Genomic DNA, 27,209 nt, shown 5'->3' on the forward strand with positions numbered 1-27,209 from the left:
TTCAAAACGTTTGCACTCATTATCACTAGTGCACTCTACAGTCTATTTGTTGCTTGGTTTGATAAGCCTCTACAACCTCTTTTCTTGTACTGGTGCAAACTTCCCTTGATGAGTCTCGAAGAGTTTCTTGTTTCGAACCATTCGTCTTATAATATAGCACCGCAATTCTTCACACATTGTGAGTATTGGTTTACATCTATACTTTACAACCTTTGCATTGAAAGACTTGCACATGATATTTGTTAGGTTGTATACATTCGGGCCATGGCTGAAGTAGGCTTTAACCCATGTTGCAGGATCAAACTTCATCAGGTACGCCCACGCATCCTTGTTAACTTCTTTCAGTTTATCCATGGTAGACTACTTGATGACTGAAACGTGAATTTTCTAATAAAGAGAGTAATGAATCTTGGATAATCTCACACAATTTTTCTGATATACAATTCTTTGAATCGATTGATAAAATTCTTTCACATGTGCATGACATAATTTTTGAACATGTGCATTAGGAATTACCTCTTTCAATCCAGACAGAAGACCCTAATAAGTTATTTTCAATTAATCAAGTTAACAAATAAAATCCTACCAATGAATCACATAAATTTAAAAAAATGACAACTAAGAACTAATTTTTTACTAGTTTGATATAAAATTCCAACCATGAGCACCCACATCACCAAGATCCTCTTGTAACAGTGTAAGAAACCACTTCTATGATTCTTTCGATTCACATCTTGCAACTATATATGCAACTACAAAAAACTGGTTGTTAGCATCTTGTGCCATGGCCGAGAGTAATTGGCCTCCCTCTCCCCATGATATGTTTTAAGAAATGCTCCATCCAAATAAAGTAGTGGTCTGCAGTCGATCTTAAATCCAAGTTTGCAGGCCTCGAAACATAGATATAATTTGTCAAATGTAGGGGGTGATTGTAGCATTAGAATTACATCTAGCAAGGCAGTAGACCTTGGATTACTTCTGTGTATCTCCAACAAATAGTCCTTCGGCTTCCCATATGGTTCCCTTTCATTGCCCATCATCCTCTTTCTTGCCTTCTTTACAGCTCTATACACCATCTTCGGATGCGCAGTAAGGTCAAACTCTTCTCTCAAGAAATCAATAGCTTCATGAGTTGTCATGTATGGCTGGGTGGTCATCCTTTTCTCCACATTCTTGCTAATCCAGCATTGATAAACTGCATTGCTTCTTAGGTCCCAAGTACAAGTGCGCTCATTCCTATATGTCTTCACTTGTAAGCTTGTAGCTGCTTATTGTAAGATAAATGGGCAATCCAAGGACAACGTTCATCCTTGCAATCAACTCTAACCCTTTTCTCTATCATTCTTGATTCAAACCAACTCCTTGTCTTTAGCAATAAATGTATCCTTTTACAACCTCCTTGAACCTCTCAATTATAGAAAATTTTGTCCAAGCTCAAATCTTCCTTCTCCGAAGCTATACTGATCATTAAACTCAAGCCAATGGTGTTTGTTTCCTTTATCTCCAGATGAAACAGGAGTATGTAGGTCCTCAGATTCATACTCCAACACAATATCATCATCATATGTGTCTATATCACTGGAATAGTATAGAATTATTGGCCTAATATTAGACTCCCTTGCAAGCCTAGCTCTATCGGACTGTTTTTGTAGGCTCACCTGTGTCGGGTTAAATAGCAAACTCATTCATTCTTGAGGAACCTTTTTCACTATTGTCCCCAATTCTTGCACTAGACTTTCTCTTCTTAGACACACAAGTTGCTTGATTTTTTGTTGTTTCTTGAGCTGACTCATTCTCTTAGAAGATTCAAGCACTTATTTTCCTCTTTCTTTTGACAGCTCTAATACTACTACCACCAGCACCATCTTCACAACTCTCACTATTACTTTTATAACCAGGATGTGGAGGTTCATACAGCTCATCCTCTGCACTCTCATAACTATCATGATCAGAGGATGGGTCAACTAAATCTTCCACTTCAATTGGATCGACATCTTCCTCCACCTCAACATTTTCCTTACCAGCTCCTTCTGCAAGCTGAGGATCATCAATATGATGATCAAAAAATTATAGAACTCATCAGTGTCTTTATTTTTCATCTTAACCTATTGCATTTGGTTAATGCTTGCATCTCCCCTCAATATATGTAGCCTTAACTCTATATCCTGGCTCTTCAGATCATACCAGTAAGTCTCTTTATATGATTGATATTCCAATCCTTTCAACAACGTTATCAAATCACCGAAATGGACAAAATTCAAGTCCATGGATGAGAACCTCTCAACTTTACCATGAAGATAAACTAACTCATCAGGAGGTGCTCTTAAAAAGCAGCCCCATGATTGAAAATAGGAACAACAAATACATCATCTATTTGCAATATATTCTAACATAAAAAGCACATATAGTTAACATTAAACCTAATTTTCTACAAGGATTAACCCTAAACATTATTAAATCAGCACTTACCCCACATAACCAATTTTTCACGTCCCTCAGTTACTACAGTACCTAGAAACTCCAATCCACAACATGCATAACAAATACCCTATCAAAAGTACAAATACAATAAATTTCGAACAAAATGTACTTACCACTTTGCACGATGGATGCAACTATACCAAAGAAGCTTCACTGGAGCTACTTCACAAGACAACGACGACATGGAGAAGATCAAGCATTGTATTTTTTGGAGAAAAAATGTCACTAGGGCTTCCTGTAATTGTGTGGGATTAATATGGAAATTGTTGGTATTACCTTTAAACTCAGGGACTACACTCACTACTTCTGAAACGGTGATGATTTATATGATAGGGACCTATTTGTCCCATACCTTTTCATAACGAACCACCTAAGCCTCGTTAACGACACCCTAGCGACACATAGGCACACAACACTCCACATAAGCACCACATAAACTATCTCTGTTACGTTTGAGGGAGCAATTTGCACGAAAAAATTCATTTGTCATGCATTTGGAATGGTCAGGGTTGATTTTGTATTTTTTTATTTTGAGGAATGAAATTGTCCTCGAATTAAAAGCTGAAAGACCTATTTATTCTTTTCTCTAATTTTTAACTCTCTGGAGTTTGGGATCACTCACAAGTAGCACTACTAGCGCAAAACAATACAACACATCAGATCCGGGCCTTCTTGTTTCATACTACACTGCATTTGCAAGTGTACAAGCTTTAATTTATAACCTTTGATTTGGTTAGCGAGTCAGATCAAAGATGGCGGAGGCTGTTGTCCAAACCTATAAGATATATTTTTAAAATATGTGAAAAGTTATGTTTGAAAGGTTACTTCTCTTTATGGAGTTGTGACCTATTCAAAAGTTGCAATTTATTAAAAAGTGGTAACTCATTGAAGAGTTATATCTTCTGAAATAAATATTTTAATTTATGAGTAAGTTGTTATATGTTGCATGTACTCCGTGCTTATAAATTTTTCTAATTTTATTATTTTTAATCAATCCATCTCAAGATTTTCTTTGTGTACAGAAAAATAGAAAATATTGTTTTGTAAACTATTATTTGGTATAAGACTTGACTGTTTGAGTGTAGAAACAAGTCATTGTATTCGCAAAAAATTCGCTAATAATTCATTTTACCCAACATAATAAATTGGTAGGAGCGAATTAATCCTTAAAAAAATTTAGGCTATTGGCTATTATATTCTCTAATATTTCTTGTTGCAGTTTCTGTTCTATTATTTTCATCACCCAAATCTCAACTACTCCAAATAAGAGAGTTCACAAAACCGTGATCGACAACTTGAGATTTTTCATTCAAAATGAGCTTGGATCTTTCTTCTGCTTCGAAGACGACTTGACAAGGCTTTCAAGCACTCTCACTGCAAACAACGCTACGCTTGAAGATGCCGAGGAGAAGCAGTTCACAAACAAAGTTGTTAAAGATTGGCTGCAAAAGCTCAAAGATGCAACTTACACACTTGATGACATCTTGGACGAGTACACCACTGAAGCCTTGGAGTTGAATATCCCCTCTTAATCCAAAGTGTTGCGGACTGCCAAGTCCAGCCCAAGTAGTTACCTGGTCGGGGCACCGCCCCACCCAGGCCCAAATCTCCAGCAAAAGGTCCAACGGGTCGGTCACTAACACCTAACCCAGGGCCCGAACGACCTACCACCCCAAAGCGCGCTATCACTCGAGTCGGCGTCCTCGGGACAGTACCTGGCATCCCTACCCGAAGTCTGGGATGACCTACCCACGTGGAGTGTGACAGCTCACAGCTCCTCTACCAATGGGCCAGACCATTTTTAGGCCCACCCAACATAGTATATAAGGGGAGAGGACAGCTCTCCCCCCGAGGTACGTCACTTTCTTACCTAATATAGCCATCCTCTGGTACGGACTTTGACTTGATCGTCAGAGTGTCCTTGCAGGTGACCACCCCCCTTTGTTTCCTCCGTTCAGCCTCCGGCGTCGCCAGCACACTCTGACTCTCGCTCCACGTCAGCTCGGAGTCTCTCCCTCTCTCCTACTCATCACCACTCGACAACCCGAGCACACCAGGTAACGAACATTGGCACCGTCTGTGGGGAACTCCCGGTGCAGGCATGGAGCGACCCATCACTTCAGAGGAGCTCTGTGAGGGAGGCGGGGCCTGTTTGAGCAGGGCCATTTCGACAGCCCGCGCCGCCAAACAATCGAGATCCTCCGTTCAACCTCACCAACAAATGTACACTAAGATCCCCGAAAGGCGCCCCTTCGGGGGGACAGGAGCCGACAGCGCCAAGATCATGCAAGAGCTCAGGCATAGAGTACAAAACCTTGAGCGGGAGCTGGCAGTAAGGGACCGATCCTATGAAGACGTCAGCCATTTGCACGGCGACGTCAGCCGGTCCCACACCCGCACCCGATCCCCCCCCCCCCCCCCGAGTACACGACAGCGAAGGAAGAAGCCTAACAAGGCACGAAGAGGTGCACACACAAGCAACTTCCCGACCCATTCAAGGCGAGTCGGAAAGCCGCAGGGAATCCCCGAAAAGGAAACCCAGGAGACAACAAGATCCTATTATCATGGGAGCCACTCCCTTTCACCCCTCAATCCTCAAGTTCCGGCTCCCGAGAAACTTTGACAAGCCGACGGACATGAGATACGATGGGACCAAGGACCCCCAGGAGCATATCACAGCTTTTGAAGCAAGGATGAACCTGGAAGGGGTAGGCGACGCGGTCAGATGCCGGGCATTCCCCGTGACGCTGGCCGATCCAGCAATTCGATGGTTTAACGCCCTCCCACAAGAGTCCATCACAACTTTTGCAGACATAGGACGAAGTTTTCTAGCTCAGTTCACGACACGCACAGCCAAGGCAAAACACCCAACCAACTTACTGGGGGTTACCCAAAAACTCGACGAGCCGACTAGGAAGTTCCTAGACGGGTTCAACGACGAGTGTTTAGAGATCGACGGCCTCACGGACTCAGTCGCTAGTCTATGCCTAACAAACGGCCTACTAAACGAAGACTTTAGGAAGCACCTCACAACCAAGCCTGTATGGACTATGCAGGAAATTCAGCGTGTGGCCAAGGAATACATCAACGATGAAGAGGTCAGTCAGGTTGTAGCAGCCAATAAACGGCAGCTCCCTAGCTCGTCAGCCCGGCAGACCCCCCAAGTCGACAGGTACAAAGAAGCTCCCAGGGACGGCACCCTAAGCAAGCCACCCAAACACCCACGGGTAAGGAGGTTCACGAACTACACGCCACTCGCGGTGCCCATAGTAGAAGTCTACCAACAAATTGCAGACAAAGGAATCCTATCCAGACCTAGGCCGTTGAAAGAGAGAACGGGAGGCAACAAGAGCCTTTACTGTTATTATCACAAGGGGTTTGGCCACAAAACCCAAGACTGTTTTGATCTTAAAGATGCCCTGGAACAAGCCATCAGAGAAGAAAAGCTGAGTAAATTCTCCCGACTCATCAGAGAACCGAGGAAGCGGGAAAGGGAGCGCTCCGAGGAAGATCAAAGCCGGACTGTCAAACCAAGGCAAGAACCCACGGGGGATGCCAGTAACCCCCCAACTTTCGTTGTCAACATCATGGTCGGGCGCGACAGTCCCCCTAAATCCAAGTCGGCAACCAAGAGGGACGCCCGAGTACTCTCCATCTCGGCAGATGGCCCCGCCTCTAGGAAAAGGCATCCTACAATATCATTTGGCTCGGAAGATAAGTGGTTCAATGACCTCCTCGAAACCCCCCCCCATGGTAGTTACCGCGATGGTCGGGACAGGACTAGTTAGGCGTATCCTCGTCGACACGGGAGCCGATTCTAACATCCTATTTAGAAACGTGTTTGATGTCATGGGGCTCAAGGAATCCGACCTCAAGAACCACTAGCACGGAGTCATGGGACTAGGCGATAACTACATTAAACCCGACGAGACGATCTCTCTCCCAATCTGCCTAGGAACCGGTGACACCAGGAAATCAGTTATGGCGGACTTCGTAGTCCTCAGAGACTCCACTGCCTATAACATCATCCTAGGGAGAAAAACCATCAATGAGTTTTCAGCTGTAATATGCACCAAGTTCCTAACAATGAAGTTCATAACGGACAAGGGAACAGTTGGTTCCATAAGGGGAGACCTAGAAATGGCAGTCGCCTGCGACAGCGCCGGTCTCTCCTTAAGGAAAGAATCTAAGAGGGCATCCGACGTGTTCCTGGAAGACCTGGATGTCAGGATAGAAGACAAACCAAGACCAGAACCAGAAAGGGACATGGAAAAGTTCCAAATTGGGAAATCGGCAGATCAGTTCACCTTCATAAATAGAAACCTGCCCCATGAACTTAAGGGCCCCCTTATAGAGATCGTAAGGGCAAAGGGCGACCTCTTCGCATGGACCCCATCAGACATGCCGGGACTAGATCCCAAGGTCATGTCCCACCAGCTAGCCATAAAGCCGGACGCCAAACCGGTAGCGCAGCAGCGAAGGAAGATGTCGCAAGAAAGGGCTGAAGAAGTCGCCAAGCAGACGGCAGGATTGCTAGAAGCAGGGTTTATCAAGGAACTCGAGTACTCGACATGGTTGTCCAATGTCATATTAGTAAAAAAAAACCAGCGAAAGATGGATGATGTGCATCGATTACTCCGACCTGAACAAAGCATGCCCAAAAGACTCCTTCCCTCTCCTCAACATCGACACCTTGGTTGACTCGGCAGCAGGATACCGCTTCCTCAGCTTCATGGATGCCTACTCTGGCTATAACCAGATCCCGATGCACCGACCCGACGAGGACAAAACGACATTCATAATGCCAGAGGGTACTTACTGTTACAAAGTAATCCCTTTCGGGCTAAAGAACACAGGGGCCACCTACCAAAGGCTAATGAACAGAGGTTTCCAGGATCTTATCGGCAAGTCGGTGGAAGTTTATGTCGACGACATCCTGGTAAAAATAGCAGAACTAAACAAACTAATAGACGACCTCCAGACTGTTTTTGAGGCACTAAGGAAATTCAACATGAGGCTCAACCTGCTCAAATGCGTGTTCGCCATGGAAGCAGGGAAATTCCTAGGGTTCATGATAACACAAAGAGGGGTAGAAGCCAACCCAGACAAATGCGAAGCCGTCCTCAAAATGACAAGTCATGGGTGCATCAAAGATTTACAACGACTCACCGGGAAGCTCACGACCCTATCTCAGTTCCTCGGAGCATCGACAGAAAGGGCAATCCCATTCTTCAACCTAATGAAGAAAGGGATCGCCTTCGAGTGTACCCCGGCATGTGAAGAAGCATTCAGCCACTTCAAGAAGATACTCTTGGAACCTCCCGTACTCAGCAAGCCTAAGGAAGGGGAGCCCCTATACTTGTACCTGGCGGTAACCTCACAAGCAATGGCGGCAGTCCTGGTCCGAGAAGAGGACAAAACCCAGCGGCCAACATACTTGATCAGCAAAATACTCCAAGGAGCAGGGACGAGGTACAAAAAGTTGGAAAAGCTGGCCTACGCCCTACTGATCTCATCCAGAAGGCTAAAACAATACTTCCAAGGGCACACAATTATCTTGAGAACTGACTAGGCCATCCGACAAGTCCTCTAGAAACCCGACCTGGCAGGAAGAATGATGGCATGGGCAATAGAACTCTCCCAATATGATTTGCAATATGAACCCAGACAAGCAATCAAAGCCCAAGCCATGGCAGATTTCCTCGTAGAAGTCACAGGAGAGTCTCCCGACCCACCGAACACATGGTGGAAACTCCACGTTGACGAAGCATCCAACCAAGTGTTTCGAGGAGCCGGAATCATCCTCAAAAACTCAGCAGGAGTAGCCTATGAACAATCCATCAAGTTCGACTTCCCGGTCTCTAATAATCAGGCCGAATACGAGGCCCTGATAGGGGAATTGATACTAGCCAAAGAGGTCGGGGCGTCCAGGGTGGAAGTCAGCAGTGACTCTAAGGTCGTCACCTCCCAAGTAAATGGCAGCTACCAAGCTAGGGACATGTTGCTACAAAAATACCTGGAAAAGGTAAAAGACCTATGCCAAAGCTTCGAATAAGTCACAATCCAGCATATTCCCAGGGAAAGAAATGCCCAAGCCGACCTCCTCTCCAAGCTAGCAAGCACCAAACCCGGGACGGGGAACAGATCCCTAATCCAAGGGCTAGCAACTGAACCTGCAATCGTCATGTGCACAGCCCGAGTGCTGAACCCCCCTCATGGATAGACCCCATTTTTCGATATCTGGAGCATGTAGAAACACCCCAGATAAGGGGGAGGCACAAGCCATTAAGAGGGAAGCTCCCAAATACACGATCATACAGGGACAGTTGTACAAACGAGGACTCCATCAGCCCCTACTCAAATGCTTGCACCCCGATCAGACGGACTACGTCCTCAGAGAAGTCCACGAAGGATGCTGTGGTCACCACATCGGGGGAAGATATCTAGCAAGAAAGATCATCCGGGAAGGATATTATTGGCCTACAATGATGTCGGACACCCAGGGGTTCGTGAAAAAAATGCAAAAAATGCCAAGAAAATGCCAACTTCCACAAAGCACCACCCGAAGAGCTCAGCTTAATGATAGCCCCGCGACCTTTCGCCTAGTGGGGAGTCGACCTTTTAGGGCTATTCTCACCAGGACCCAGACAAGTGAAATACTTGATAGTGGCCATAGACTATTACACCAAATGGGTAGAAGCAGAGCCACTAGCCAGCATATCTTCAGCGAATTGCTAAAAGTTCATATGGAGGCAATTGATCACCAGGTTCGGAATCCCAGAAACTGTTATATCAGACAATGGGACACAATTCACCAACAAGAAGTTTAAAGGATTCTTAGAGGGACTAAAAATCAAGCAAAAATTCTCCTCAGTCGAACACCCCCAAACCAACGGCCAGGTAGAGGCAGCCAACAAAGTGATCCTAAAAGGATTAAAGAAGCGACTTGAAGGAAAGAAGGGCTCATGGGCAGACGAGCTAGCTTCGGTCTTGTGGTCCTATAGAACCACCCCCCCAGTTGTCCACCGGCGAAACCCCTTTCCAACTCACATACGGGATCGACGCAGTCATCCCAGTCGAGATCGGGGAACCAAGCCCAAGGTTACTCCTCGGAGGAGGAAGTGAAGCAATCGAGAAAGACCTGGTCGACGAGAGAAGACAAATGGAACACCTAGCAGAAGCGGCAATAAAACAAAGAATTGCCCTAAGGTACAATGGCAAAGTACTAAAAAGAAGCCTAGGAGAAGGGGACTTGGTCTTACGACGAAACGACATAGGACTACCTACCCCAGGGGAGGGCAAGCTAGCCGCAAACTGGGAAGGTCCTTACAGGGTAAGAGAGGTCCTCGGCAAAGGAGGCTACAAGCTAGAAAAATTGGATAGAAGCGAGGTGCTGAGAACGTGGAACATGGCAAACCTCAAGAGGTTCTACTCATAAAGAGAAACGACCACACGACCTGACGACCTCAAACCCCACCCCTTTTCTCCTTTATGTTCTTTTTTATGTTCCCCTCTCTATCAATCCTACCATTTTCTTCTTTTATTATCTTTTACGCATTACATTATTCCCTTGTTTCAGAGTCCTAACAATTTGATAAGTTTTTCTTTTGGCAAGTTTCAAATCGGAATAACAAGCGGGCGAAAAAGCGAACGGTCGACCTAACGAAAACCCGGGACTGATCACCCTGGAAACCATAGGGACCAAAAAACAAACAGCTCAAACAAGCAGCAAGAATAATAAATACCATGAAAACGGTAAACCAAAAGGTCGTGCGGCCCGAGAAAAACAAAACAGTAAAAGCAAAGCCATGACGGCCCGAGTAAAACAAGCAATAACCAGAACGGCAGTTTAAAAATAAAAGCAAAGTATTCGGTACAACCAAAGGACGCCCTGTAATAGGCCCCAAAATAAAAGCAAGTTACAAGATAAACCAAAAGAGCATAAAAGTCGGGAAATGTTCATCTAGTGCCTGAGGAGGTCAACGATCTTCCCTCCCTCCACCGTCTTCATAGCACCGACTTGAAAGAGGTCAAGGTTGGGAGACAGCACAGCCACTTGAAGCTTAATCCCTTCCTCAGTCAGCTTAACAGCCTCACGGGCCCCCTTGGTGAGCTCCTTGTTCTTTTTCTTCAGAGCGGCCATTTCCCGAGTAGCAGCCTCTGCCAAACTTTCTGCCAACCTCAGTTTTTCCTCCAACTCCTCAACCATCTTCTTGGCAGCAGCAGTCTTGCCACGGGAGGTATTCAGATCTTTCATCAAGGCCATGTCCCGATCCACCAGCCTGTTGATCTCCTTGGCATCCTCCTCAGCCTTCTTCTCCTGCTCGGACAATCTTGTCTTCAGGGACTCCTCTCGAGATCGTGAATCCGTCAGATCTTTCTGGGAGTTCCGAAGCTTTACTTTCATAGCATGATAATTGCCCAAGACAGGCTCCACCTTCTTGGCAATAGCAGCAGCACGGAGAAGACTGCGGTAGATCCACCTAGCCTGACCAGAAAGGTCGGTTTCGTGGAAAAACTCCTCGGTGCCGGGAAGCAAATGGGACTCAATAAAACCCTCAGCATCAAAGTTTTTCTCCATAACCGAAAGCGTCTTCCCGGTATCTCATTTCCTCTTCTTTGGATTGCTCACGACCTTCAACTCGTCATCACCAAAACCAAACTCCTCCTCAAAAGTCTCCGTCTCCACACCTTGGGACCCCGCAGTGTTCTCGAGAGGAACTGCTTTCTCTGACTGAACCTGGTCAGCCCCGTCCACCTGACCACTGGCCTCCCCAGTCTCCCCCTGCTCCTGACACGTTGTAGGAGTCGCCGAGGAGTCGTCCTCACCCTCATCATCCCCCTTGATGAGGCTCATCAAATCAGCCAAAGTCTTCTTCCAGCCGGCCATGGAAACTACGAGCAAAGAAAAAGAAAGCAAAGCTGTGAATAATAGAAGAATAAAGCTTGAAAAAGTACAAAAGAAAAGGAACTCCCCAACATACGACCGACTGGCCTCCCGATCCCCCATAACCATCTGGGGATTAAGGTTCTTTTCACCAAAAATGGCTAATAGAATATCGGCAATGTTGCGATCTTCCGGGCTCAGCCAATCATAAGAGACCTTTATTAGATAGTCGGACCCCACCCCAAAACTCCAGTAGGTCGGGATCTGCCTAGCTCCTTCGGCCGTAAGCCAGAAAGATTGGTGACCTTCAACTGGCCTAACTTTAAAAAAGGTGGACTTAAAGCCATGATAAGAATCCTCAAAGAGGCCGAAGATCCTACGGCCTTGTTGGGCCCTAAGAGACATATATCCCTTCTTAGCCTTCCCCTGGCTAGAAGGGTTCGTGAGCAGAAAGAGATAGAGAAAGACATTTACTAAAGTCGGAAGCTCCATATACTCGCAAACCATCTCGAAGCATCGGATGGAGGCCCAACTGTTCGGGTGAAGCTGCGACGGAGCAACATCGCAGCGATTTAACAATGCCATAACGAAGGGAGAGAAGGGAAGATGAATCCCCAAGGTCGTGAACATGGGCTCGTAAACCCACAACCAATCAACAACTCGAGGGAAAGCCAAGTTTTTCTGGCACACGCGCTCCTGACCAGCAGGGACGTAAACTTGATAAAGCGCCTCCTCGGGACCCCCTCCACACAGGAGCCCTGACTGGCGTAGCTTCTGGAGTCCCTCCTTTGTCATTCTAGAAGGGGTATCTTTCACATCGGAGGAGACCCAGGCGTAGTGGTCGACAAATTCGGCTAGAGGACACTGAGCCTGACTCGAGAAAGCAAGACGCTCGGCCATACCTACAGCGGGGGCACCACTTAGTCAAGACGGAAAGTCGGAAACCCTCAAAACAGAAAGCGAAAAGAAAAACTACGAATCACCCTCTAAGCCCCCCTACACTAACCCAAAATGCAAGAAAAACCCAGAAAAAAACCCAGTGGCACCTCCTCTAGGAAAAAACAACAACACGAGAAAAATACAAAAACCAAGGTATACACAAACAAAAACATACGAAAACTAAAAGGAAGAAGCAACCAAAAAGAAAAACCATGAAAACTTACCAGGAAAGCAGAATCCGCAAGAAACGGATAGGAACGAGGAACTCAGAAAGGAAGAAAGGGTACTGGAAGTGAGAATATCCAATCGCAGTAGGAAGCAAAAGCAGGAGCAGAAGCAACACGAAGGAACTAGAAAATAAGGAAAAAGAAGGGTAGAAGGGAGAGGGGGTTACAAAATAAAAATAAATGGGAGAAAAGCGTAACCGCCGAGGAAGAGCGCCAAAAGGCAGGGGCATATTCGCCATTTCACCCAAAATTTCAAATCAATGAAATGATGGGCATTCAATGCTCAGCGCGAAAGACAAGAAAGCAGCACGAGGGTCGAGGCGACAACGCGTGGGAGACACGAAACGCCACCGACAAGTTCTCGAAGAAGAAGAAAGTTCGCCGCCTTGGCGAATAGGACAAACGCGCCCAGCCACGAGTCCCAAACATCAAGGCTGGCGCGTTGGGGGCACTGTTGCGGACTGCCAAGTCCAGCCCAAGTAGTCGCCGGGTCGGGGCACCGCCCCACCCAGGCCCAAATCTCCAGCAAAAGGGTCCAACGGGTCAGTCGCTAACACCCGACCCAGGGCCCGACCGACCTACCACCCCAAAGCGTGCTATCGTTCGGGTCGGCGTCCTCGGGCCAGTACCCGGCATCCCGACCCGAAGTCCGGGACAACCTGCCCACGTGGAGTGTGACAGCTCACAGCTTCTCTACCAATGGGCCAGACCATTGCTAGGTCCACCCAACATAGTGTCACTTTCTTACCTAATATAGCCATCCTCTGGTACGGACTCTGACTTGATCGTCGGAGTGTCCTTGCAGGTCGTCACCCCCCTTTGTTCCCTCCGTTCAGCCTCCGGCGTCGCCAGCACACTCTGACTCTCGCTCCACGTCAGCTCGGAGTCTCTCTCTCTCTCCTACTCATCACCACCCGACAACCCGAGCACACCAGGTAACGAACACAAAGCATGTTATGTTCCGATACAGAACTACTAAGAAAATGATTAGATGAGATTAGACGAGACTGCAAAAGAAAGGCATGATTTTCATTTGAAGGAGATTGTTGTGGATAGAACAACTGGAGTCATTGATTGGCGTCAAACCACTTCATTCATTACTCAACCTCAAGTCTATGGAAGACAAAGAAAAAGATAGCATCATACACTTTTTGGTTGGTGATGCTTCTAATTCTCAATATTTATCTGTCTGCCCTATACCCGAGGTAGGTGGGCTTGGTAAAACAACACTTGCCCAACTTATCTTCAATCATGAAAGGGTGGTTCAACACTTTGAACTAAGAGTTTGGGTCTGTGTTTCTGACTATTTTTCTTTGAAGAGAATGACAAAAGCTATCATTCAATCAGCTTCCGGAGATGATTGCAAGGATATGGAGCTTGAGTCACTACAAAGAAGACTTCCAGATATTAATTTAAGGAAAAGGTATTTGCTTGTTTTGGATGATGTGTGGGATGACAACCATGACAATTGTCAGAGGTTGAAAAAACAAGAATGGCTCTCTATCAAAGACAGCAATCTATGGAGTTTACAGGATGAAAACTCTGTTATGCAAGCATTAAGATTCAGTTACTTGAACTTACCCGTACAACTAAGACAACGTTTTGCATTTTGTGCAATATTTTCCAAAGATGAAGTGATAGGCAAGCAATTCTTGATGGAACCTTGGATGGCGAATGAATTCATTTCATCCAGTGAGACATTGGAAGCTGAAGACATTTGTGATCAGGTATGGAATGAATTATATTGGAGATCGTTTTTTTTCAAGATATTAAGACGGATGAATTTGGAAAAATTCGTAGTTTCAAGATTCATGATCTTGCTCAATCCGTTACACAAGAAGTCTGTTGCATAACAAATGACAATGGTAAAACTAGTGTCCCAAGAAGGACCCGCCATATCTCCATATATTGGCAAGACTTCTTTGAGAAAAACAATTCAAAGCAATTGCATCAAGCCAGATCGTTGAAGTCTTATCTAGTAGCTCTAGACAGTCAACATCGCCATTCGTATGCTGGCCAACTCCTTCCGCTTCATATTCTGAAATGTTACTCTTCCTAAATCCATATGCAAGCTCCGAGATTTGCAGGTGTTGAACTTGGAATATTGTTACTATCTGAAAATGTTGCCAGACCACTTGAAACAATTAAAAGCTTTGCAACATTTATATCACCTGGAAAGAGTAACAAGTGTGGCAGATGCTGAAGAAGGCAATATGGGGAATAAATACCTTCATCATTTATTCTTGTCATGTGATAAAGATGAAGAATCAAAATTACAAGCAAAAGACTTACGTCATGTGGTGATTGTTGACTGCAAAAATTGTTCAAGTCGTCCGCCACTAGAAAAATTGCCATCTCTAAAGAGACTTGAGATATCTAATATCAAGCATGTAACATATTTAGATTATGAGACTTATGACAACAGAGGAGGTTTCATGGCTCTACAATTATTGATCTTGGGAGAAGAAAATATAACTGCCTTGCAATCCTTAACTCTATCCTGATTGGTTGGGAAATCTTGTCTTTCTTGACTCACAAGTTATTCAGAACTGCCTGAAGCTGACGTTTCTTCCAGCGAGCATCCGATCCCTTTGCAATTTGACATCTTTGTCAATTGGCGTTTACCCAAAGCTATCTAATAGCTCATGTTCTGAAAATTGATCACACTCGGTTATGTTACTCTGATTGGCTTTATCCATACTTTCGGATCAATAGAGAAGGTGATATAGTGGATACTGTCTATTACTTTTTCATTCTTTCCAATCATGGTTTGAAAATTCAGATCTTTTAGAGTTATCTAGTTAGAGAAGATTTCAAGGATTTTGAAACAAAATTAAGCATTTTCGTATGGCTACTCAAAACTCTACTAATCCTATTTTATTCTCTCTATTCTATTTCATCCCATTATCCATTTAGGAAATTGCTCATGTGTGACTCATTGATTTTCTCCCTCACATGTTCTACTTCAGGACTAAAAATAACAAGGATGAAGCCAAAAACTCTTACCTTCACTCTTCTCAGCAATTGGTAGTCTATTCTATTTAAACTTGACATCTTTGATGTCTGCAGCTGAAAACTATGTTATGTTTTGTTTTCAGGAGTTTAAAGGACCAGAGATTCAATTGTTGGACCTTGAAATTAAAATGCTTGCTACAGGTAGTGCCTGAAGACTCCAATGACTTTTCTTCCGGCTGCATTTAAAATCAATTTCACAAAAATGATGTCACTATACATTGTTAAGAGATTTGTGTTGCTCCAAATTTTGCATGATTCCTTAATTTCCGTCTTGTTTTTTTGCTCTCTTTTTCCAAGTCAATGTTTGAAAAAGTGCATTTTGAGGGACCCTTGCCATTGCTAGAAAGATTTGAAGGGCTAAGAAAGAAGCAAATACAAATGTAGCTTTCACTCGGACTCCATTATATTAGTTCCCATCTTTTCGTTTCTTTTATTATGTTTTCTGCCCTTAGAAAAAGCCTTGAAATTGAGTGGCCGTAGCTTATTCTGTTTGCCTCTTGAAATGCTCCAATTCTATTGTTCCGGTTTCTTATTAAATGGTTGTTTTCCATTTTGTTGCCGTTGCAGTTTTAAAATAATAAAATGTGATCTTAAACAAGAGAATGTGTACTGTTCAGCCATCTTTTGTTAGAAATTTGAGTCATGTAATTTGCTTGGATGATACTAAACCTGTGTTTTTTATCTGATTTTAAACCAAGGATTTGGACATGCTTGTGTTTGTCTATCTGTGTGTTTGCATTGTTTTGAATTCCTGCAGATTCTAAACAGCTCTGGAAGAACCGGTATTAGACTTTTCTTGGGATGTATTGTTGGATGTTTGATATTTGTTCGTTGTTTCTAATTTATGTATGTTAACCTAAACAAAGTTAATAAAAATTTATACATCTTTTTTTTTGTTCATTACGGTATTACTTTCATTTAGGTTAACATACATAAATTTTGATTTTGAGCATATAACTTTGTTTAGGTTAACAAATACCTACATTTCAATTTTGAGTATATATATATTACAGCAAAATGTAATAATGTAAGAAAAATATTTTAGAATAGAAAAGAATAAGAGAGATTTTGACAAGAATTAAAGGAGAGAGATAATTTTATTGAAAAAAATTTTAAGAAAAAAAGATGCAATTACTAATTTTTTGATTGTCAATTACATTTCTATTAAAATTAGTAGTATCAAAAAATATTTTAAATTTAATATTATCAAGAAAAAATAAAAAAAAAATTATATAAGGACTAATGTGATTAATTTTTAAAATTTCAGGGATGAAAATGACTTACGTCTGAACTTTTTCGATTAACTTTATCTTTCGAGAACCAAAATGGAGATCGGGTTATCTTTCAGGGACGATTTTGACTATTTACTCTCTACAAATTTTATTATAAAATAATTAAGTTACAAAAAAATATCATTATTAGACATATTAGTCTCCGTTCAAAATAGAAAAATCAATCCGTTGAGTAACTTTCAAAGACTTCTAAAGTAATAAAAATTTGTTGTATTGTCTAAATTTAGACATTTACTCCATTTTTCAAGCAAAAGTATTGTCTAAATGATATTATAGTAAGGCCCCCTGATCATGTCGTAAGGAATTAAGTCTTGCAACATTTTTTATCCAACAGAAAACTGTCATAATACTGTTTCTTTCCAAAATGAAAATGATTTTGGGTAAATAATTATTAATAATCCGAGAAGAAAAAATTGAAATAATTGTGGAAATGAAAGATACGTAACACCAAGTTGGTCCTCGAAATAGTTGAGACATCGGATTTGGTCCTACAAAAGTTTAGTGACATCTATTTGGGTGTGCACTCAAGTGATTCTACATCTACTGTCATGTAATTTACATCTTAATCTGAATCTGAGACAAGTCATCCTAACTAATCAATGGCTCAAAGCCTCAGACTCAGTTTGAAGTTCTGAAAACAATCTAGCTGCTTCTAATGATCATTTCTCGTTCACAAGAGAACTTTTCCAACAACTTCTGTAGCATCGTGACCAGTATTTTAGCATTCCATGGAGGGAGCTTGTGAAACACCCTATATCTTCACCAGAAGGGTGACAACATCAAAGATAGCAAGAGTCCTGAAAATGCATCCCAAACCCCCGCCAAACATGAAGATAATTAAAGGCAAAAAAGGAGGATATGAATTGCATATAACAGTATGCCTAATACAGCTTTTGTTAGATGAGCATACCACCCTAAAACTCTAACATAGTATACAGCACTATACAGCACAAAGTGAAGGTACTATACAGCACTTATGAACCCATTAGGATCTTTTCAAAATAAATATATTATTCACCATTGTATGCTTCTTTTTTTTTTTTTTTACCTACGAAATACATATATGTCGTTTACAAACAAGTTCTTATTTCGTTGGTACTGTTTGTTAATACTTTTCTCGTTTGCACAATAAATTAGATTAGTAATAAAGTATAAAAACGTAAATTCTCTCCCCCCCCCCCCCCCCAAAAAAATAAAGCTTACATTGGTAAATATATATTTATTTTATTTATTTAAAAAAATAATCCGGACCAATCACTGGCTTAGACAATATTACATATAACATCCATATGTATATTAAAATATACAATAAACTCCCTTATACCTTAAGTTTGTATGACACTTGGTACCCCTATAACACTAACCACTCTTATAAACAGAACATTAACTTCCTCAAAGGGAAGCTCAAACCATAAGAATAAAAAGTTAAGGAGCAATGTATGTAATATCATCTAACCTCAAGGATAATCATTTTAAGACACTTGGTAGAAAGAAAAATGGGAGAAATTACCTCCAATAGGCAACATGGCTTGAACCTTCAATGCTGTTGTTCCACTCCAAGCATATCCTAATCATATGCAAAAAACAAAATCAGGTTAAGAAATTCTTAATAAAGGTAGAGCAAAATGAAATTGTAAGTTCTAACCTCTTCCAAAACAATTAGTGGTAGTGTTGACACCATTCCTGCAAATACAAGCAAAAGACTTATCCAAACTTTGAAACCCACACAACCCTCCACTGTCTTCACAGTTCCTACAATCATCAGTGTCATAGGAATAATTATACACCAATGATATCCCAAACTTCCATTTCATAGGGTCTCCTTGATCCACAAACTCATACACTGAAGCATAAGAGGAGCATTGAAGCTTAGGAAGATCCAAACCTAAACCTGCATTGGCCTCATAATCATAGACACAACAAGTGTTGATTGGTGCATGTTGTGGCAAACCAATGCCATTCACTCCTTTACAAGAATACAACCCTCTACAAACTCTTGTACCTGAGCCTGTGTCGCACAAATCTTCCTTTGGGTCAAAAACTGGAGAAGTTGTGGAGCAACCAAGGAGAACAAAGATGTTCTCTTTGCCAAGGCTAAAAGGGCTTCCACTATCAATGCCAAAGCTACCAGAGTTTTGCATTGAGGAACAGTTTGACATAAAAGGGTCATTGACCATCATGGTGTTACTAGGGTAGTCTATGGAGGAAATGGTGTAGGTGCCAGTCCTAGTTGAGAACAAAAGGGTTCCATGGTTGCAGCTTATGAAGCTTGAGAATGCAGGGTGGCCACAACCATAACCAGTTCCAAAGGGGTATTTGACTGGTATTGTGCCACATGTGGTTTGACATGTGGTGTTGTTGACAGAGATTATTGGTAAGGCAGCATTAGCATAGGAATTTTGAAGGAAGAAAAGAAAGAGAGAAATGGTTATGATTTTGAAGGGTGATGTTGGAGAAAGTGACATTGGTGAGGGTTTTGAAGGGTTGAAGTAAGGTTTTTGGTGTTGGTAAAGTGATGTGAACAAGGGTCTTCTTTGGAGTGGTTTTGTTGCTTTTTCTTCTTCTTGGTCTTTTTGACTTTTAGTTGTTCCAATGGATGCTCTAAGGTACTGTTTTGTTTTGAATGTAGATAACAACTATCAATAACAGTGTCCAGTTTTTTTATTCTTAAAAAGAAGGGACTGAAGGGTAGGTTAAGTAATAAATTGGGTGGGAAATAGCTAGCAAGTTAAGAGGTATGGATACTTTTCTGATTTGTGGTATTTGCGTGTCCAACACATTTTGGATACGACATTTATGGATACTCGTTCGATACATGTGTCTAACTGTGTCTTAATAGAAAATAAAAAATTCTTCTCTTAACATTTTTGGACATACCTAAATACTATCAAATATCAATATTTCCAACCTTATTGTTAATGTATATTCTTGAAATGAATATAGAATATTATATATAATTAAAAAAATAAAAATAATTAAAAAATTAATTTATATTTTAATATTAATAAAATATCAAAATATTATTATAATTTATCCAAAAAATTTTATATATATATATATATATATACACCGTGTTCTCTATTTTATAAAAATTTTAAATTAAAAATTTTAAATTTGCATATTTTGTGTCGTGTCATGTCCAATGTCTGTATATCATAGCTAGCAAGCAAATACAAGTGTTATTCAAAAGTTAACATATTAAAAAGTTTTCAAACAAGTGTTATTCAAAAGTTAACATATTAAAAAGTTTTCAAACGTACCTAAAATACTGATATTCTAGTAATTTTAACGGTTGATTTTAATTAATATTATATATATTATATAATATAAAATTGATTTTAAATATATATTATATATTAAATAAAAATTGATTTTTCCTAAGAAGAGAAGGCTTTTATTATACTAAATTACCAATACAACTATCCCTCTATCACCATGCACAAAAAATCTGAGTTATGTATGTTATGTTTTATTTTTCCAAGAGGATAATAACCGTTGGATATAGGAGGATCCCGGAGACCCCCACTGAAGAGAAATCCAAAGGTGAATATATCTTCTTCCCCCATGTGTACAAGTGTATGTCCTGTACAAGGAAGGGGCCTCGTGACAAAACTAAAACGAACTACCCTTCAAACTCATAATGCATTTTAAACATTTCAAGAAACACATCATCACATTGAACTACTTTATACACAAAATATATAGTTTATATATATTTACATTTTTAGACATCCCCTCCCTGTCTACCCCCAACAAAACAAAAATGGCCCCAATACAGACACCAAAAAAGAAGGCCTCATGGATGGATAGATAATTAGATATTAGATACATCATATTCTGTAAGATTAGAATAAAGAGTGCATGGAAATCAGGAAGGAGACCACTTTCCAACAGCAAGCCATTGAATGTTTAAAGATTTCTTTCATGTGGTTCAAGCCAAGGAAAGCCCAAGAAATCAAACACCTCCTTCTCCGTATCAAATTTCAAACTTGCAATACCTTTTGCACCCTGCAAAACAAATTTGCATCAGAAGTCAACCTTGCAAATGACGATGCAATTGTTAGAACTGAAAAGGGGTGAAGGAATCGAAGCCATACCCGTTTGCCTCCAGAACCCTGAGTAGCTGGAAACAAGCCTGTATCATCAAGCCGAAATCCTTTAGATTCAGCAAGCAGTCTCAACCTGCATCAAGCACGAGGGGAAAAAGCACACTATTCGTATGATATAGAAACACAATCTGCACCAAAACGCCAAAACTTCAGAAATGGAAAGTTATCTGCAAGGAGAAGCATGCATACCTCCTATTTAATACGTCGTTTCCTGTCCAAGCTATTAGTCCAAAAGCATATATGTCCCTTGGGTAGACCTGCCAAAACATTAAAATCAATAGTGTACACTTGAGACGTTTAAAGTTTGCATACACTTATAGTTGGCTAAGCAACAAAGCATAACCAGCAACAGGATAGAAGACAATACCCTATGTTTAATTTGCAACTACTAAATATTTAACAAAAATTTAGAAATTGAAGACAATACTAAAGTTTGAATAGTCATTGTAGATCCAAAAAAAAACATGGCATGGCAGCAGCACATATGCAACAACAAATTACAGAATGACAAATCCTGGAAAAACCACAATGTTTTGACACTCATGAGCCTCCATCAGAGAATACACGAAAAGATGCCATCAATTACCTTTAAATCAATTCTATGTCGCAACTCCCGTCCAGGATAAGTGCAAAAGCCAAAGTAAGTGTCAACACCAGAGTCAGTACCCTGTTCACATAGTGAAATGTTAACAAAGAAACTGAGCAACAGATATAAAGAAACACGTAACATATGTAAAAACAGAAAATTATCAGATTTATTTTTCAGTATGTAGATCTAGACATAATTATTTTAAGATTCTAGAAAAGATTTCACCAGCCTCGCTGGTTGTATATCATAATTTAGTGGGTGAAATCAGGACAAACGGCCTGTCAAAGGCCGTGGGCCTGGCCTGATAAAGAATTGCAGGCCTAGAATCATGTTAAAGCCTATTTGTCTTAAAAGGTCAAGCTTAGGCTTGTCAAGAGGTCTACGAAACTTGTCAGGCCTGTTTGAAATTTGTGTATGCATATATTGTTTTCACCAAATTACCAAAAAAGGGGAAAATATATTGTTTTCACCAAAATGTTGTAAATGAAATTTGAAATCAAAACCTTTATGTTAAACACTTGACTACCAAATCTCTTTAATAAATATATGATTCTTTTTTATTTGTATCTCATTAGTTGTTAGGCCCTTTCAAATTTTTAGAACAATTTAGATTTTTTTTTTTGTTAACAAGCTCGTTAACAGGCTTCAGGCCAGGTCAAGTATTCAAACAGGCCAAGCTCAGGCATTTAGAAAAGCCTCTAGCAAGCTACAGGCCTAGCTCTGGCCAAATAGCTGCAATATAGGCTGTTAGCAGTAAATTCTTACCTATTTCCATCCCTAAATTCATCTCAAACAAATATCATATTTTTCCTCTTTCCTCTTTATCTTTGCAAAGTTGTTCACTTTCAAAATTCATGTACTTTTAAGGTATAAAAATCACACACACACACACAAAAAGAAGTTGAGATGTAAATAGCCCAACTCCCAATTTACAGCTGAAGAAACACGTCGTTTTTTGTTTTCTTGATGTAGAAGAAAACTTGCTTTCCCTATATTCAATCATATACAACACCCCCCACCCCCCCCCCCCCCAAAAAATTAAAAAAACACACACACACACTCTCCAAAAAAAAAAAAGAAGATATACTTCCTGTGTTGTGAAAGAAAGCTTAAATCTACCAAACTAAATTCCTATTTGTAGACAACAAATAATGCAAACATTACCTCTTCGCTATGAGTACTGAAAACTAAATCCTCTCTCAGGAAATCAATATCCTTTAAACACTGTACAAACTTTGGCAAAAATCCTTTGTGACTGCAAGCCATAAACATATCTACTGAGTCTCTAAATATAAATAAAGAGGTTTACGCATGCAAAATGAAAGAGTAGTGCAGAATTTCACTCAAATCAAATTCTCCTTCTCATGTAGAGAGTAATGTTTATCTTTCTCCACAAAAGAATTAAAAAATAGCATGACTTAAACTAACTATTTAAAAGTTCAGGACAAAGTATTCAAGCAGTAAAGAAAAAGTGTGTTCAAATTTAAACCAAACTTATATGAAGTAAAAGGAATGCTAGCCCCACCTTTGTCCATCAGGATGTGTTATAATAACATCAATGTCACCACAAGTAGCCTTCCCGCGCCTATATGATCCTCCACAAACAATAATAACCTAAACAATATGATCACCATAACCAAGTTTTGGATATCATGCTTCAATTCAAAATGAGGGACCATCAAAAAATCATATATCAGTCTGTATGAGTATATAGGAATTATCTACAAACTCCGTGTGTGTCTCATACTCAGTCAAGTAAAAGAATTTTAATGCTCACCCCAGGCAAAACTTCCTCCCCAACTTTCTGCAAAATGCGCTCCATCTCTTGAACCTATCAGATCAAAAAGAGTATAAAATACTGTTTAAAAGTTATTTTTTATTCTTTTCTTTCAGAATCGAAAATAGCATCAGACCTCATGGCGTGGAATTCGTTGCCTGATATCATCAAAGTATTTCAACCCTAACTTTTGTGCATTTGTAAGTGAATCATCATTCCTTAGATCATCTAATGTACGGTGTCCTTTCTCATACAATTTCAGTGCTGTGGCAGGACCAATACCCCATACTTCTCCAAATAAGGATATTGTCCGCACCTATGATTAAATAAGGTTAAAGAAGAGAAGGCAGCATGCTCAATAAAATGCCAAAGATATACATGTTATTATTATATTTAAGAATATCTGGCATGGCCTTTTAGTCTATTACACATGCACTATATATATACCCAAACAAATAAAGTACACATTAGACAGAACAGAAGTCAAAACCACAATTAGCTGAGAAGACTGAATTTAAGCATAATTCAAGAAATTGTAACCAATCATAATTACAGACTTCAGTAACAGGATGGTTAGTTATAAAATATCGCATGAAAAATTTGTGCGTGAAAATGTTTGCATATAATTATTTTGAAATAAATAAATAAATAATGAGATAATATTTTAAATATGTAATCAAACAAGGATCATGAATAAAAATAAATATGGAAGATCAAGCTTAAAAAACAATGAATTCTGCATACAATTTTTTTTCAGGGATCACAAAATAACCTGAGTCTGCAGTTAAAATACCTTCTCATCAGTTTCAAAGTGTTCCAGTTTGGATAACTTCCCAGTAGTTATTATCTCCTGAACCTGCACATATTAAAACCAAATGCTTAAGCTTATTACTTGACCAACAATAAAAGAACGTCGATATTACCACATTAATACTGAATTTGTCTTCTTAGATGGTTCACCAAAATAACTAGACAAAATATACTTCTTTATTCCAACAATAATAAATAGCATCTGGTAGAATATCACGTAAGAGAATATCACGAATGATAAAAAAATCATATGCTAGATGATATTTTTCCATTAGAGATTGCTTGCATCTGAACAAGGAAAATTTAGTGGGAAAGAGCAACAACAAAGTTATTGCAATATAAGATACCAGCCACTTTATCCGCACAAAATGTGTAGTCAAGTATCACTTACATGATCTTTCATTGATTTTCCAATAGAAGGCAGGTCTTTGATCTGGTCTGTGCTTTCAATTTTAAACGGCAACTTCTCAATCACTGCAATAGCCTTGTAATAGCTGAAGGATCTCCGATCATCACCCAGTGCTTTCAAAATCATTAAAACGACAAACAAGAACTTCAGAATAACAGAAGTTAAATAAGATAATAACCTGTAGAATTTATATGACCACATCTCACCTCTATATATGTTAACAAGTTTTCCAAATATCTCTGTTATATTCTTGTTGAGGTCAGGTGGACAGTATGGCAAGGATGACTGCAATGCCCTCCCATTGTTAGAACAGTTTCAACAGGAACAAAGAAACATAAAATGTATAATGTCAGCATTTGCAATATTATCCATTTTGTCAACAGGCAGGAATGTGCATGCATATTTTGAAAAAAATATTAGCACTGGCTCTTAAGCCAAAATTATGGAATTTTAATTTGTTAGAACTTAGGTCATTTTAACTTAAAGAGCTATTACATGAAAGTTCTGAGTATATTTTAATGAAATAATCTAGAAATGCAGGCTTTTAGATCTTACTGCCTCACTTTCGGACTCAAGACTTTTATGTCTTGTGTTTGCATAATTAAAACTGTCAACTTCAGCAGGACTGCCTGTCGTGCTTGTGGATGAAAGTGGAGCATTTTCTGTTTTATTTTCATTACTTTTGAGATCTGCAACCTTTGTTTCTTCAGAAGATAACTTGATCTTTTTACTCGGTGATTGCTGAGAATCACTTGACAAGTTTCCATAAGTTGGCTTAGAGTTCAAAGGCTTATGAGGAATATCTGCACTTTGAGGATCCAACTTCAGCTCATACATGTCCTCAGATAGTTTTTCCCCAGATTTCAAGCTGTCCTCCAGCCATTGGTAAAGGATAACTTTCTGCAGCAAGCATCATTAACCCTTAAAATTAAAGATGACAAATTCTTCATTCTAACACAAGCATAGCAAGCTATGTTCTTTAATTGTGATTGCAATGCAACAACAAACCAGTATGTCCCAATGTCATACACAACATCAAGGTAATACATTTAAAAATAAATAAATAAATAAACAAAAGGAGTTCAGCTGAAAACATGAGTAAGCCCTTCAAATAATCAGAAGTTTACTTGGTCCTTCGAATATGCATTTGACATCAAATTGATCATCAATTTATATATTACCAAATTGGTCAAATTAGTCCCAAAGATATATGAGACATCTAATTGTCTCTTCACTATCAATCTGTTACATTTCTCCATAAAATTAGACCAAAAAAACATAAAATTGGTCCTTGATGAACAGAAAATTGATTATTAAAGGACCATCTTGATGCTGCTGACACAAATGAGCATCAATGTGTTGCCCCACGTACATTTGGAGGGCCATATTGAGCGATAAGTGTTCACTCCACGGTTCACTCAATCACTATATTCACATGGTCCCCATTGAAACTACAGTAAACTCAAACCACTTGCTGTAACTTACATGTAATTAAAAAAAGGAAAAGGTTAAAATAGCTAACCCCCTTAAAACGTGATAAACGCTCCTTGTCCAGTTCTTTGAGAAGAGTATGAGAGTCCATTGCAAAAACATGAGTGACCCGTCTGGAGAGGCGCTCCTCAATCACACCACCCATTTGCACCAACCTCTGCTTCCAAACCTATGAAAAAGAAAAGAAACAAACATGCTTTGCCATTGAAAATGGGGGATGATTGAAACATGGAAAGTAGGGGTTTCCAAAATGAGGATTTTGGGGGTTGTAAATTACCTGCAACCGACGTGGTTGGACTCCTTTGGGGACGAAGAAAACCACCATTCCTGAAAACATTCCATCAGGTTCTGACTCGGAGGAAGGGCTTCGCTTCTTCTTTGGTTTTGTTTTTGGCGCCATTTTTGCATGCGGTGTTGGCTTGTTCGGTGGTGTTTGTTTTTGTTTTATTTGTCTTTCGTCTTCTAGCTTCTTCAAGACGCCATGAACTTGGGAGTGTGAATGAGTTGTGAGTTTGGGGATGTTATTTGGATGCAACTCATATGTATCAGCATTTGGTGCAACCTCATACGTGTTGTTCTACGTACTCCACACGTGGATTTCCTTTTTTCAATTTTTTCCCTGTGCTGTTAAGATGGGCCAATCGCCAAAGGCCCAGCCCCATTTGTGCCGATTTCAATGCAATGAAAAAAATAAAATTTAAAATCTCAGACCCATTGTTTTTGAAAGAAAGAAAGAAAGAAAGAAAAACTAAACCAGTAGAAAAAGTACACAATTATTTTGATGTAAATAAAAATTCTACCACCTGAATCAGAATCATGCAATTAATATAACAGATAAACTTAAGTGCAAAAATTCACTAAATAATTAAAAGGAATAATAAAGTTTATATCTAATATAAATAATATAATAATTTTTATGTATAATTCAAAATAAAATGCAAATAATACTTAAAAAAAACTACCCATTTAAATTTTTTATTTAACTAAATTAAAATAATACATCTTATATTCATACGCTCATATATGTTATGTGTTTTTTTTTGTTTATTCTTTTTTTTTTTTTGAAACAAAGGAGCTCAACACAAGAGTGGAGCAAAACAAGAAAACAGACATAAATTAAACACAACTAGGTAGCACCACACAAAGCAAAAACATATCCCGCTGTCATTTTCGGCATTGCCAT

General features: G+C 40.1%; 3 protein-coding genes across 3 annotated transcripts; 1 reads left to right on the top strand and 2 right to left on the bottom strand.

Moving 5' to 3' along the window:
* Positions 1-8,098: 8,098 nt before the first annotated feature.
* On the top strand, positions 8,099-8,536 carry LOC140179181 (uncharacterized). The gene has a single exon (XM_072217838.1). The coding sequence runs from the start codon at positions 8,099-8,101 to the stop codon at positions 8,534-8,536; it is 438 nt and encodes a 145-aa protein (XP_072073939.1).
* Positions 8,537-17,418: 8,882 nt separating this feature from the next.
* Positions 17,419-19,464, bottom strand: LOC112750079 (uncharacterized). The gene is made up of 3 exons (XM_025798609.3): positions 18,487-19,464; positions 18,352-18,408; positions 17,419-17,638 (listed from the first exon to the last, which is right to left on the bottom strand). Exons 1-3 carry the CDS (start codon positions 19,304-19,306, stop codon positions 17,601-17,603), a joined length of 915 nt encoding a protein of 304 aa, XP_025654394.2. The 5' UTR covers positions 19,307-19,464; the 3' UTR covers positions 17,419-17,600.
* Positions 19,465-20,486: 1,022 nt separating this feature from the next.
* Positions 20,487-26,551, bottom strand: LOC112750080 (DNA polymerase lambda). The gene is made up of 14 exons (XM_025798610.3): positions 26,304-26,551; positions 26,058-26,195; positions 25,091-25,435; positions 24,742-24,820; positions 24,518-24,648; positions 24,110-24,172; positions 23,453-23,632; positions 23,317-23,370; positions 23,065-23,153; positions 22,704-22,794; positions 21,537-21,617; positions 21,140-21,207; positions 20,939-21,023; positions 20,487-20,849 (listed from the first exon to the last, which is right to left on the bottom strand). Exons 1-14 carry the CDS (start codon positions 26,424-26,426, stop codon positions 20,751-20,753), a joined length of 1,626 nt encoding a protein of 541 aa, XP_025654395.1. The 5' UTR covers positions 26,427-26,551; the 3' UTR covers positions 20,487-20,750.
* Positions 26,552-27,209: the final 658 nt, after the last annotated feature.

Source organism: Arachis hypogaea, chromosome 15, assembly GCF_003086295.3.
Source record: "Arachis hypogaea cultivar Tifrunner chromosome 15, arahy.Tifrunner.gnm2.J5K5, whole genome shotgun sequence".
NCBI lineage: Eukaryota > Viridiplantae > Streptophyta > Magnoliopsida > Fabales > Fabaceae > Arachis > Arachis hypogaea.

Excerpts from the sequence above, each read along its gene's own strand:
- LOC140179181 (XM_072217838.1), top strand. The coding sequence starts at position 8,099 with ATGGCATGGGCAATAGAACTCTCCCAATATGATTTGCAATATGAACCC.
- LOC112750079 (XM_025798609.3), bottom strand. The coding sequence starts at position 19,306 with ATGTCACTTTCTCCAACATCACCCTTCAAAATCATAACCATTTCTCTC. Across the intron at positions 18,409-18,486 it reads CACTAATTGTTTTGGAAGAG|GATATGCTTGGAGTGGAACA; the intron begins GTTAGAACTTAC and ends GCATATGATTAG. Across the intron at positions 17,639-18,351 it reads AGCCATGTTGCCTATTGGAG|GACTCTTGCTATCTTTGATG; the intron begins GTAATTTCTCCC and ends ATGCATTTTCAG.
- LOC112750080 (XM_025798610.3), bottom strand. The coding sequence starts at position 26,426 with ATGGCGCCAAAAACAAAACCAAAGAAGAAGCGAAGCCCTTCCTCCGAG. Across the intron at positions 23,371-23,452 it reads AACGAATTCCACGCCATGAG|GTTCAAGAGATGGAGCGCAT; the intron begins GTCTGATGCTAT and ends TTGATCTGATAG. Across the intron at positions 20,850-20,938 it reads AGGGTTCTGGAGGCAAACGG|GGTGCAAAAGGTATTGCAAG; the intron begins GTATGGCTTCGA and ends TTTGTTTTGCAG.